Source organism: Toxorhynchites rutilus, chromosome 1 (genome assembly GCF_029784135.1).
Source record: "Toxorhynchites rutilus septentrionalis strain SRP chromosome 1, ASM2978413v1, whole genome shotgun sequence".
Taxonomy (NCBI): Eukaryota; Metazoa; Arthropoda; class Insecta; order Diptera; family Culicidae; genus Toxorhynchites; species Toxorhynchites rutilus.
The window spans coordinates 184916220-184930963 of NC_073744.1; the positions used below are offsets into that span (position 1 = coordinate 184916220).

The following is a 14744-nucleotide window of genomic DNA, read 5'->3' on the forward strand; positions in this document are numbered from 1 at the left end:
TTTTTTTTTCAGTTTCGAACACACCCCGTAAAAAGCCATTTTTTAAATACCCTCTGTTGGTATTGTATCTAGAATTTACAAGGTAATGAAACGTTAACGTCAATTAGTTTTTAGTAAACAGCTTTTTAGCTGCCGGGGAAATTAACACCAAACTATATACTATATATATTCCATGCCAATTATTGTTCGTAATTGTTCTTTATAGTTTTCATTCAAGGGCGCTACATTTTTTTATATTCTTTCTCGAAAGCTGAGGATTTTTTAGACAACATATCCAAAAATGTGTCCATCTTCGTTTTTAAATTATGATTTTTCAAATTTAACCGATGGTTCAAAAAATCATGTTTCTCCTTTTTTCCAAAAATTACGTTTTTCAAAAATTCATAACTTTTGATCTACTGAACCGATTCAGATAATCGACATAGTTAATTCAAGTCAATAATTTCACACTTGCAAAAAATTATTTTTTTTATTTATACAAAAACAGATACAATTATTAATCACGAAAACAAAATTAATTTTTTTCGCAAGTGCAATATTTTTCCAAAAAAATCTAGGCTTTAATTTGATATATCTATTATCTGAATCGCTCTAGCAGTTCAAATGTTATGAATTTTTGAGAATAGGAAAAAGGGGAAGAAATTAATATTCCGAACTATCGGTTAACTTTAAAAAATTATAACTCAAAAAAGAAAAAAAAGAACATATCTAATTTTGAGTTAAAAATCCTCAGTTTTCAAGAAAAAATATAGAAAAATATAGCGCCGTTGGTCCCGAAACCATGTAAACTATAAAAACGGATACAATCAAGAATTACAAGAAAAAAATTCAAATTTCTTGCAAGTTTGACATTTTTTCCAAAAAAGACTAGCTCATTAGCTTCAATTTGATGTATCGATAATGTGAATCGGCTTAGTGGTTCAAAAGTTATGAGTTTTTGATAAAAGTCATTTTTGGGAAAAAGTGAAAAAAATCGAATCACCCCAGCAAGCATTAAATCGTATAACTTTGCATATGATAAGTTACATATAAATTCGTATCAAATCACAATCGCATAAAATATCAATCAAAATATCGATCATGTATATCTAAACTCGCATAAAATGCAAAAACACGATTTTCCATGTCATCGATGGATTGAGTGGTAACATTGTCGGATCAAATGGCATATCAGTCCAAAAAGCATCGCATATCGTTATATACGGCTTTATATGCGTACACAATATGGCATATACGTATATAGCCTCCACTTTTGTGTGTATATGCTAGTTATCTGCATCATATATCATACAAATGTGTCTTGGTTGTATGTATATCGCCTCCAATTATAGCTATTCATACGACTTAATGTTTGCTGGGACCCAACAAAAAAAATAATACAGGTTCAATATTTTACCATGTCGAAAACAACCCAGCAAACATTAAATCGTATAACTTTGCACATGATAAGTCACATATAATTTCGTATCAAATCACAATCGCATAAAATATCAATCAAAATATCGATCATATATATCTAAAATCGCATAAAATGCAAAAACACGATTTTCCATGTCATCGATGGATTGAGTGGTAACGTTGTCGTATCAATTCGCATATCAGTCCAAAAAGCATCGCATATCGTTATATACGGCTTTCTATGCGTACAAAATATGGCATATACGTATATCGCCTCCACTTTTGTGTGTATATGCTAGTTATCTGCATCATATATCATACAAATGTGTCTTGGTTGTATGTATATCGCCTCCAATTATAGCTATTCATACGACTTAATGTTTGCTGGGAAGCTACCAATTTTCACGAAAATCTGAAAACCACTATATCAGTTTGGCATGGAATGGCTGCAATAATACTGCAATAGTTGTAACTTGTCTCTGTTACGCCCTAGCAGCCCCAATGGACTCTCTGATCCTTCCCAGGGTCGGCTCAATCACAGCCTATACTAGGTTAACCCGAAAGAGTTTGGTACAATAGGGAAAACACACGTGTTTCTTCTGGTTTACGACGGCGATTTATTATGTGATTCCTGAATTTCCTGATTCCCTAGTTCCCTATTCCTTTTTACATTACTCACGGTGTTGGTGTGTTGAAGTGTCTGGGCCCGCCGCTGGATTTTCGTGCTGTCGTGATATGGTTCCAGTCCACTGCTTCACTGTAGTTGGCTCTGTTTCAGGTAAACTGGTTCAGTCTGCTGGTGTTGGTTCGTCCTATTTCCGCTCCTTGACCGGTGCACAGGAAACGGAAGTTTGGATACGACACGTGTAAATTACGAGTCAGCCTCACTATTCGTTGACACATCAATGGTTATTGACGACGAAGCAGTAAAAAGATTTAATGTTACCCTTTTCCGCGAACTGTATCGACTGTATCGTATAACGTCTTCAAGTTGGTGCGTCTTTGTCCGATGGTTTCGATAAAGTGTCCGCCTCGAGTATGGCGATACTCTCTCAAACCCGCCAGGTCACATTCGGGTCGGGTTACACCGCCTCTGATACAATCTTGCCAACTGTTGTGATGTGAATTGTGTTGTGTAGTGTTGTCTTGGCTGTTTATACATTCTGGTTTGTGTGGTGTTAGCCCTGTGCCGTCATTTAAATCTATCTTCCTTCTGTTATTCATTTTAAATGTCTTTATAATCATTTTAAATTTTATTTTCTTTCAGTATATGTTTGTTTTCAAATATTCTAGCTAGCTTTATTTGTAGAAATATCCGTGTGTTCTCCCACTATGTACCGTTAATATATAGATGTTAAGCACCGTAGAAGGGGACAGAGTTTTGAACCACCCGAACGCACAGTGGGACATGTCACATAGTTCACAAATTTCAAAGTTCGCGTTTTTCTTGTTGTTTTTCATGTCTTTTAGTACGGCCATAATAATAATCAAGATTACTGCATTTGGATTGATGATAGAAAATATCATTAACTTCCTTGAATAGTGGATGTGATATAATCCACTTTATATATGGATATATATTAATAAATATTTTCAAACGAATACATTTGTTAAACAAACTGCAAAACTAAATACTTTTATACTATGCCTTAATTTTTTGATTTTAACGTTCAAAGACTCTTCAATAAAAATGGCATTGAAAAACTGAGTAAAACTGACATAGAATTATGACGGATGATTGCTTCTTGATTGACGCGTGCTCCAACTGGCGAAGTGCCAATTAAAAGGCACTCCAACTAAAAAAGCGCTATAAAACTACTATAAAACTATGAAAAATATATAAAAAATATACGAAGACTCTTTTTGTCGTTTATGAGTTTGTTTTTTTTAAGTTACTACTAGGCATGTTTGCGGATTAATGGAAAGATATGATATGTTGATCCTTGATATGAGAATGAAAGTTAACAATTGGAAAAAAAAAAAAAATTCATGTGAATGGAGACGATTTTTGTGTACAGCACATGCCACGTGGGCCTTTTGCTGATTAAATAAGTAAGATTTCTTCCAAAACGTCATAATTTTACAACCATTGAGTCGATTTCAAAAATCGTAATATCAAATGAAATCTTATTCTTCTATGAATCAACTTCAATCTGTCATTCAAACAAACTCACAAATTAAATACTACATAAAAACTTTTATTATAAAGTTTAGAGAATTTGCGACTTAATTTTCTACAATTCGCTCTTTCACACCAAATTTCTATCTTGTCGCAATTTCAAACCTCTCAAAATGATAGGTCAAAGAACGAAAAGCAGGAAAAATTAACAAATAATGGGGGGTAAATAATAAAGCAAAGGTAATCATGGATTTTTAATAGATTAATCTCATAAAAATATTGAAAAAAAAACATTCCTTTTTAATTTCTCTTTCAAATTTTGATAAAATTGCACTGAATAGTTAAATAAGGGCAATATTAATATTTGAATAAACTTATGTAATTATAAACATGTTTATATAAACCTTCCCATCTTCTCATTTTTCATTAAAGACCTTGCGTCAAGACAGCTAGAAATCCATACACTCTCAAACCAAGTGTGCCTGAAAAAAATATATTCTTCACGTAAACAAGCGATGAAAATGTGGACACTTTTTAGTCAGTGAATTGTATGGAGTTCCACTGCTGTGCTTTAATTGCCAACATGCACGCAAAAAAAATAGAAAGCTTCTTTCTATTCAGAGAATGTTTTCTTTGAACGAAACCAAGGATTATTTAATCAGACTTGCAAAATGTGCATGAACGATCTATAAACTTTTACTTAGTCGCGGCAATACATGCACACACTCTTTACAGATACACGGGCCGAAGGTTGTGCAGTCCACTGATGATTCAACAAGAGCCAAAGGTTGTACCGCTCATGACAACTCTACACGAGCTGATGATTGCGCCGGCTAGTGATCATTCTATCCTGGATTCCTTGAGTCGAAAAAGACGCACCACGCTAGATATGAGGTGCAGACTAGGGGGTCGTTGCTGATTAACGGTCAGCTGCGTCCCAATAGAAAGTATCCCATGTCGGGTACACGTACAGAGCACTGAAGACTGCAACATCCCAATTATGAGAACACTTGTAATACTAACCTCGAGCCAACCGCGAGTAATCGGTTACATATTACTAACATAGTTGTAAGCAAACATTGTCAAAATATTGAACTCCCGGCCCCGTTAGGCTGACGCCATATGAGCCCTAATAAAAATATATATTTTGGTGCATGAACTTATAGCCTCTTAGTTCGTGCAATTTTTGAAATGCGAACTAAATTTCAAGTTCGTTTCTGTGAAAAAGTATTCTACGAAGAAATGTTGAATGAAATGATGAATAATTTCTATCCGTGTTCAATCAACAGCAGCTTGCAGTGAGGCTACTTCCTGCTGTTTTTGTGGATAATGTTGAAAATAAATATCAGTTGAGGTAGCAACTATTACTTATCTCTACACCTTTAACTGGTTATAACGGATAAAAAATTTGGGCAGGATTTCACACACAACGAACTGCAATCTTCGCCATTGAAAATCAAAACATACCATTTCGAGATCTTAAAAACTACTTACCTCGGCCCCGAATTGCTATCATCTGAGTCCGTGTCGGTCGTGTCGGAAACCACCTGTGGCAACGTCGCTCCGTCATCCTCCAGCGCCAGCGAGTTATGCTGCGAATACCCGGAACTGCTACTGTTTGAGTTGGACAGTCGAATCTCCGTCCACTGTTCAATGTCCTCCGAGGACATGTTGGTGATGTCATCGATCGTTCGATTCGGTGAAAACAGATAGTTGTTATCGGAGTCACTCTCCCCGCCGGGGCTGGCTTTCCGCGCGAAATCCTTCAGCAAGTGGGGACAATCCAGCTTGTCGAGATACTTCTGCTTGATCGGACTTGATTTGAGTCCCAGTTTCGCCGGGAACTCCAGATACTCATCGCTGCATTCAATTCTCGCCGTGGGGGCCGCACTGTTGTAGGGCAGATACATCGCTCCGAATATCTGGTTGGCCACTCCCGTGAGCTGACTATTTCTCGGATGGGTAGCCGAGGACGAAGACGAGGATGCATCCTCGTCGATGCTACTGGCGCGTGCTTTCCGCTGCTGGTGGATTTCCTCCGAGATCTTCTCCAAGCTAGTCAACGCCTCGTTGTAGGTCATCTTGGCTTCCGACACCTTAGCCTCCAGGTCGACCACCTTCTGCTTGTGCTCGAGCAGCAGTGCATTGTAGTTGGCACGCAGCTCGTAGTACGGTCTAAAAAGCGAGGAATCATATCGTTTGTTCTCCAAAAGAAAGAGAAAAAGAAACACCCATCGAATTACTCGTAACAAAAGAACCGAAACAATACTTACAAAAACAACAACTCATTCTGATAAACAAGCAAATTCATCAAGAGCAGATTTCTTCGCACATCCAAACTACAAAACCGAAAGCAGAACGAAAAACTATAAACTATAAAGCTCAAGCCCGGGAAAAGGCCAGCCAGTAACAAGCAGGTTGTCTCACCTCGATGCCCGAATGGCGCCCTTCAGCTGCGAATGCAACTTAGCAACCCTATTGTTCGCCACCTCCAGCTTCAACTCGCTAATCCTCAGCTGGTTCCGCATCTCCGTGCACTCATTCTGAGACTCATTGACCCGAGTGGTGGCGTGCGTCAGCATCTCCTGACAGGCGGTATCCAGGGTCGACTTCTCGCCCAACCCCTGCTCCGCCAGATAGACCATCTCCTTCGCGGCCGAGTGCACCGACTTGGCCTTGTCATAGTTCAACGCAGACTGCTGGGTTTCCTTGGCCAGCTGGGACGCGTACAACCGAGCCTCGTAATACGGTTTGGCCGTTTCAATCGAATTACCAAGCTTCTTCGCAACCGCTTTGATCTTCTCGACACTTTCCACGAGCAGCTCGCGGAACTCGTTTTTGGCTTCCTGCAAAATGAAGAAAAACTCAGAGAACACAGACCGGGTGGAAGAAACCGCGTCACACTAACCTCCAAATCGACCTCATACTTGTTGATGCTGTCTGTTGCCTCATTCAGCTTCTCGAGTTCGATCTTGAGTGGGGGGGGGGTTTGGCCGAGAGGAAGAAAACATACAATAATGAGATGAGTGTGGGTAATAAAGATATTCTGCAGTGAATGCTATTAATAAAAAAATAAATAGAAGCCGCGGGAAGGATGGTTTTGTTGTGGTGTTCATTGAAGTGTATGTAAATGCGCGGGTTGATTAATGGTTTCGTTGGTTGGTGGTTGGACGGGTTTTGCGGTGAATTGCACATTGCCATTTTCTCTGCCGGAAGGGAAAATGGCATGCGAAAAAGTCGGAAAAGTGCTTAACATACGTCTGCCAACGATAAACGAAGGCTGGCACAGTGATTTTTGCTTATGGATTGGAAAATTGAATGATTATTCTGTTGAAATTAGTGATGGATCCTATGTATTTTTTTGCAACGATGCGAACCTTCAAATTGCGGCAAGAGAAACGGATCGGTTTATTTTTTTCGAATATCTTGAACTGTATTTTGAAATGGCATTGACATTGGTATAATTTGTGTTTTTATACATCATTCAAGAGTACAGAAACAGTATTGGTAACTTCTTGAACAAACTCTTCTCCTTTAGTTTGCCCTTCACAATCGACCAACGGCATCAATGGCCTATGCTACGGAATATTGGCCAGATTCCACTCCTTCGGAACTACAATTGTTGTTATATAACTTTTTGAAAAAAATTGAATAGTGACGACTTGGAAATTTGGGCCAGATAAGGTAATGAATCTACTGCTACTCCAGAAAAGGCAACAACCCTTTCCGGAAGCACTACTTTTTAGGAAATTTTTTTTGTTCATGATTCCAGAAATCACGCTTCATCGTCCATAACGACGCGATCGTGTTTCATCGGAAAACTCTCAAATATTGCCTCTCATTAAGGGTAGATGCCCTGAAACCTGCTCTCTTTTTTGCTTTCTAGATCTAGAATTGTAAAATATCAGTCATTCAGCCATCTCGGTGATAACAGATACCGAGCAGTTCTCGGATGCTTAATGCTTGCATTTAAAAAATGGACAAATTTTATCAATTTTGCATGCGTTCACCTTAACACCTGGTGATGAGCATCGTGAATCATAGTAACCCATGAGTTTTGAAACAAAATTTGACAGCGCTATCATTTAAACTGCGGAAGTTATGGCGAAAACAGTGAAACAACTGCGCTCCATGATTTATGCGAAGCTCCATCCCTTTGCGAAGAAAGTGGACATCGTCAAGTACTGTGAGTACGCCGGATACGCCCGTTCTGGTATCTATAATATCCTTACACTTCTGGAGAAAAATGATAGCATTGAAAACAAAGCTGGTTCCGGTCGTTCGACGGTGCTATGCGATCGTAAACTGCAGCTGAAGCTAAAGAAGAAGACGAAGGCAAAGGTGGCTACATCGTTCCGGGCTTTGGACCGGGAGGTCGGAGCAACGGGCCGGACAGTGAAAAAATACCTAGCGGAGATGTACATCTGTGACCTAGAAATAATGGTTGAAAGTGATAGAGAATGATTTTTTCCGGAGAAGCGGAACGCTGCAGTTGTCATGGGCGACAAGATCTGTTCAATTGGGGGGTCTCCGTAGCCACATTGGCTTAGTAAGCGATCGATCGTGAGTTCTAAATTAAGGGCCCTCATTGACCATCTTCGTGTTGTTACAGAATAACTACGTCCACGCAATAATAACCAGTGATGGAGAACGATCCACGGTCGAAATAAGATCGATTCATCCATACAACTGCTCTGCTCTGCAAGACACATCGGGCTGCCGTTCTATTAATAACTCAACAATGATCATATCAACTGTCTCCGCTGTCCGGTGGTTTAACTGGATAATGGAAGAACAGAAAGAATACCCTTACGCCTAAATGGCTACTGTGGAAATGTGCCATATGCAATGGTATAGAAGGAATTCTCTTACGCCGAAAAATGGCAACTGTGTAATGTGCTAATTATAGATATGATAACCATGTGACATGTACACGATTGAAATTCGGCTCTGTTATAACTAATATGCTGAAATAAAAAACAAATGGGGCAAAAATAGGCTGAAATAAAACAAATGAGGCAAAAAAAAGGATGTATTCAACGCCTGATGGCAATGACTAGCAGGGAACCAGTTACTTTACGTCCTCCATCAAGGAGGTAAGTTCCGATGTGAAGTTCTTTGATTTTCAGATATGTTATGTAAAAAAAGCTGAGTTTTCAAGAAAAAATATTAAAAAAAACTAGCTGACCCGGCAAACATTGTTCTGCCATATAAATTATTGCTAGTGGATATGTTGTTTGTGTTTGTCGCTGTGCAGTCGCCAGCAATGTCTTCAACAACATTCGCATTGGATATACACATGTGCTCTTCAGTTGGTGTTTTATCAGGATTGACAAAAAAGGTTTTATCAGGATTTTAATTTTGCAATCCGAGCATGTGTGATTTCAGAAATTTCAATCATTTCTTGCATACATTCAAAAAGCAAAAAGGCTCGCCGGCTAGGCACCTGGTTTTGACGAATTGATGTTACTTGTGCAAGTTCGATGAAGCGAACGTAGCGCCATCTGTCATTTAACAACGTAAATAATTTGGTTCCATTTGAAAAATGAACGATGGTTTAAATATTTGTATATTGTTTATGCAAAAGTATTAAAGACGCGATTAAAAATATATGTGTTTTATTTGTTTTTTTTTTGTATTTTAGAATCCGAATCTAGGGAAAGCGCAAAAAAATAATTCATAAAAAAAATTCTCTATTGGCCACCTTTTTTGGTGTTGAATATATAGTAATCGTTATCATAGCGGTGTTATATATAGTTGACAACCTATTCTCATGTCTACCAAGTTTTTTGTGCCTAATTTCATCTAAATCGGTCGAGCCGTTTTGGAAGAGTTCGGTAACAAACACCGTGACACGAAATTTTCTATATATACAGGTCGGACTCGATTATCCGGAGTATTGATTTTTTTTTCACTCCGGATAATCGAATCATAAAAAACGAGTTTTCTCTCGGTAAACGTAATATAAATATGATTTGCCCTTATTTATTAAATGGTTTTATCTAGCTTGATCCGTTTGTATGTTTGTGACTTTGTAACTTGAAATGAAAAATGTAAATCCAAGATGGTGACCACTACAAAATGGCGGATTACATATTTTCTCAGAACCCCATCAATATGTATATCAAATGAAAGGGATTGACTAGTAGAATACAGTTAATTATAAAAAAATATAAATTCAAAATGGCCGCCACCACAAAATGGAGCCATATATTTTTTAAAACCCTATCAATATGGGTATCGAATGAAAGTGCTCAACTGGTAGAACACAGTAGATCATGAAAAATCCGAATCCAAGATGGCCGCAGTTCCCAAACAACTAATTACTTTTTAAATGGTTTCATTCAGCTTGACCTGTACGAATGTTTGTAGGTTTGTCCCACTTTAATATAAACTTGATCTCGTTTCTGTTGACTGATTGATCTGAAATTTGGAATACACCTTTAGTTCTACTGTCATTATAAAACTGCGTATTTGGACGTCGCTAAAAAAACTGAATGATTTGACTTGGAGAACAACATAAATTCAAAGAGGTCGCTGCCTCTAAATGGTCGATTATATATTTTTTGGAATCCCCTCAATATCGGTATCAAATGAAATGATTTGACTAAGAGAATACAGTACATCATGAAAATATTCCGAAGAAAATTAGGTAAGAAATAAACGTGAGATTTCCATTATCCACAGTTAGTTGTTTCATCATATACCCCACGATTTTATTTTAGTCTCATCATTGCCCTAGATTAATGAAGGAACGGATGCGATAACTACTAACTGCTACTTGCCTAATTATCTTCTAGCTCTACACATTAACCGTTTAACTTAAAAAGTTTTTGACGTGGGACTACGTCTAACCGGAGTATATGGGGGGTAAAATGAATATCTAAACACAGAACATGCAGGAAAAAATGAAAGATTCCGAATGCTTATAACTCGAGCATTTCTTAGTGGATCGGAAAGATGTTAGCATCAACTGATAGGGAATATTTCTACGCATCTATCGCAATTAATAAAATGTTATTTTTCATTAGATAAACAATTGAGTTACTGTAAAACGTTGAGCGTTATATAAACGCCCTAACTACCTCGCTTTGATTGGCCCGATTGACGGTTTCCCCAACACAGCCATCAAAATCAAGCAGCATTGGGGAAATCGGCATGGCAAATACATGAAAGTATGGGGACTTTTGTTCTCATCGAAATGTGTTCCCTAACACAGACTTCAAAACCAAGCAGCCTTGGAGAAATCGGCATGGCAAATACATGAAAGTATGGGGACTTTTGTTCTCATCGAAATGTGTTCCCTAACACAGACTTCAAAACCAAGCAGCGTTGGAGAAATCGGCATTGCCAATACATGAAAGTCGGGGGTATTTTTGTTCTGACTGAAATGTGTTTCCCTAACACGGACTTTAAATCCAGCGTGGGGAAATTGGCATTGCGAATACATGTAAGTCGTGGGCATTTTTGTTGCGACTCTAATGTGTTTCCTTAACGTAGACTTGAAATCAATGGAGCGTGGGGAAACTGGCATTATAAGTCAGGAGTATTTTTGTTCTGGCTGGAATATATTTCCTTAACACAGACTTCAAATTCATGGAGCGTGGGGAAACTGGCATTGAAAATTCATGCAAGTCGGGGTTTTTTTTTGTTCCGATTGAAATGTGTTTCCCTAAAAGCCCCCGCAGACTGCAGGCTTTCGTTGGCCGATAGTTTGACTGGCCGACTTAATCAGTACAAAGCGACATGCATATGCACACACTTCACCGATTCAGTATCGGCAAACCGCATTCAAACTGTTTTGTCGGCAAACTATCGGCCGTCTGTTTAATCAGTACTGGCTAGTTTTGACCTGCGGCCATACGACGATTGTTTATTGATCGATAATTCAATTCGCTCTCAATTTTGGAATCCGACATACATGCCGTGCGAATCACTGAGAATGGGATGTACCCAATACTCTCGGATTCTGTTTTTGATTTTCCTTCTCCGTTGTCAAACGATGATTAAACAATATGCGTTCGACGTACATATCAAAATCGAAACTGAGTGCCTGAAATTCATCAAATCAAGTGAATTCGCGGTTCAAGAAGTACGTACACTTGAGAGATGCAACCTTCAGAGGGAAATGTAAAATGAAATAATCGTTTGATAATTGTTCCGTTCACATATTTTGTCGTAACGTAAAAGAAATGTCATTAAATTTACTTATAACGAAGAACATAATCTATCACAATGCATGGATTGACCTTATATGGCATTTATTCAATCTTTTTACTCACAACTGAATATATAAAATTCGGAAATTGTTTCATTCAATCAAAAAGTCAATCAACACAAACAAATGATTGCTAAGCTAAGGTAGTCCCACGTCAACCTTGCGGTTATATCATAGATATAACCCACCCATTTTTTTTCTGCACATTTTATTTTCCAGTTTTTAGTAAATTATCTGTATCATTAGTATACTTCTCTTCAATAAAGCCATTCAACTTTTTTTTTGATTTTTATTGCTTACCTAACTTTTTTTTGGAAAATTTCGATGATGTACTGTATTCTATTAGGCAAATCATTCCATTTGATACCAATATTGAGGAGACTGCAAAAAATACATAGTCGACAATACATTTGTGGGGGCGACCTTTTCGAATTTATGTTGTTCATAGTGTAGTGTATCCTTCAAGTCAAGCCATTCAGCCATTTTCCAGCGGTGGCTAAATTGAATTTTTCAAAATCATGGAATACGTAGTTTTATAATGACAGTAGCATTAGAGGTATGTTCTAAATTTCAGATCAAACAGTGATGAGGAACGGGGCAGTTTCCATAAATAATTGTGTTCTACTAGTCAGACGCTTTCATTTGATACCCATATTGATGGGGTTGTGAAAAAAAATATATGGCGCCATTTTGTGGTTGCGGCCATTTTGGATTTGCATTTTTCATAAATAACTGTATTCTACTAGTCAATCTCTTTCATTTGATATACATATTGATGGGGTTCTGTAAAAATATGTAATCCGCCATTTTGTAGTGGCCGCCATCTTGGATTTGCATTTTTCATAAATAACTGTGTTATACTAGTCAGGCTAGTCAAGTCCTTATTGATTATCCAATATGGAATTATTATACAAATTATTCAGGATTTCCGATCTAAAAATAAGAAAAATCAAAAATAAAATACTCCGGATAATCGAGTCTAAAATTCCGGATAATCGAATCCCGGATAATCGAGTCTCCGGATAATCGAGACTCCGGATAATCGAGTCCGACCTGTATATATATATAGATATAGCCCACTCTTTTCCAAAGCCTACATGGCAGGACAGTAAAAAAAAATCGATAATTACAAAAACAAAGTTCAACTTTTTGCAAGAATAGTATTTTTCCGAGAAAAACTAGCTAATTAGCTTTAACCGATACAGATGGCCGACATATCAAAAATCTGTACCGTTTAACTAGTTCAAAAGTTATGAATTTTTGAAAAAAGTCATTTCTGGAAAAAAGTGGGAAAAGTTGATTTTTCGAGTCACCCTAAAATGAAAATGGGCACCCTAATAAAAAAAAAGTTAAAAGATACGTGTCTAATGTTTTGCGAAAAGGAACAAAAGTACCACTTTTTACGAAAATCTGAGACCCACTATATCAGTTTGGCATGGAATGGCTGTATATCTATATTTCAGTGACTTTCAGCCTCCTGGGCTTGTTCATTTCTGAGTAGTAGGCGTTGTTGTTACTTACAGGCTTTCGTTACAATGTAACGGTCGCCATGACTCGTTTGGATTTTTTTGTATCAGGCTCAGTTACAGATGTTTAAAAGAGCCGAATTCTTGAATATTAGGTGTACCGGTAAGTTTCTTCGGTTTTACAACAGATGGCGTAACTTGATTATTATTCCAGTGAATCAAATTTCCAGACATTCTACTGTCATTTCCAGACAAGCAACTGTCATTGCACGTCTTTTTCAGTATGTGTCAAAGAGTTGAAGCGTAAACAACATAGCTTCTTGCCACTTCGAATATGGCGAATTTTGTACCAACGAGAGTGTTTTTGCGGGGAGTGTTACTCCATTATTTCAATATGAAGAAAAAAGCTGCGGAAAATCATCGCATTTTGGTGGAAGTTTATGGTGACCATGCTCCAACTGAGCCAACGTGTCAGACGTGTTTTGCATGGTTTAAAAGTGGTAATTTTGGCTGGGAAGACGAAGAACATTTCAGACCGCCAAAAAAGTTTGAAGATGAAGAATTGGAAGCTTTACTCGATCAAGATCCGTCACAAACGCATCATGAACTTGCAGATACTCTTGCAGTAGCTGAGCAAACCATATCCGATCGTTTAAAAGCAATGGGAATGATCCGAAAGATAGGACATTGGGTGCCGTATGAATTGAAGCCACGAGACGTCGAACGCCGTTTTTCACGTGCGAACAACTGCTTCAACGGCATAATAGAAAGGGTTTTTTTTGCATCGAATCGTTACTGGCAATGAAAAATGGGTCCATTACGACAATCCTAAACGTCGGGTAACGTAATACGACACACTTCATTGAGTGGTAAGGTACCTGAATATGCATCTACCGATTGCCTCCTCCTGATGCGTTAGGACAGTAGGACTGCTTACGGCAGATAATATTACATTCTCTGGACCAATATGAGCTGGAGTCTATTCTGGTCGAATTTGGAATGCTGTCTGTACTAAATTCCATCAAACAGAGGAACGATGAAAATGTCGTTACTGTGGTTTCAGGAAGATGAACCGTGATAATACTGCTGAACTTGAGCTGTTTTACCCATATATTTAAACCAATAAAAGTATTCCGATTCTTTGATCCCCAAAAGCTCTACCGTAGTTAAAACACAAACAAAACACATGTTCGCTTCGAAAATGAGAACATATCAAAAATTCGAATTGACAAAAAAATAAATACTGGAATGGAATTCGGGCATTTATGGCTTCGATTTTAGCAAATACCAGAAAACGAATTGTTTTTCCATCCACAAAAAAAAACTCCACATTGAGTTGACCGCAAATTTGTTGCACAATCAGTCTCCCCATTCTCCGCCAACCCATAACACCAAACCAATTAAAACAATGATCGAATCGGCAAATTGTCTGTTATGCCTGTCTCATCACATTTCATACACATCAGGCTAATGTTTCCTTCATTGCAGCATATAATTCAGCCGCCGAAATGAAAACCGAAAAAAAATATCGCGACACCATTTC

At 37.9% G+C, this 14744-nt stretch overlaps 1 protein-coding gene across 2 annotated transcripts in view; it reads right to left on the minus strand.

The window, feature by feature from the left end:
- Positions 1-14744, minus strand: part of LOC129778523 (uncharacterized) — a 28574-nt gene that overhangs the window by 12982 nt on the left and 848 nt on the right. Inside the window, exons 2-5 of one of the 2 annotated variants that reach the window (XM_055785469.1) lie at positions 6426-6488; positions 5945-6363; positions 5791-5856; positions 5012-5692 (exon numbers count right to left, since the gene is read on the minus strand). In XM_055785469.1, the coding sequence (XP_055641444.1) occupies positions 5012-5692; positions 5791-5856; positions 5945-6363; positions 6426-6488 (1229 nt within the window). The remainder of the gene's footprint in view (positions 1-5011; positions 5693-5790; positions 5857-5944; positions 6364-6425; positions 6489-14744) is intronic. The other variant, XM_055785478.1, reaches the window with a different exon arrangement.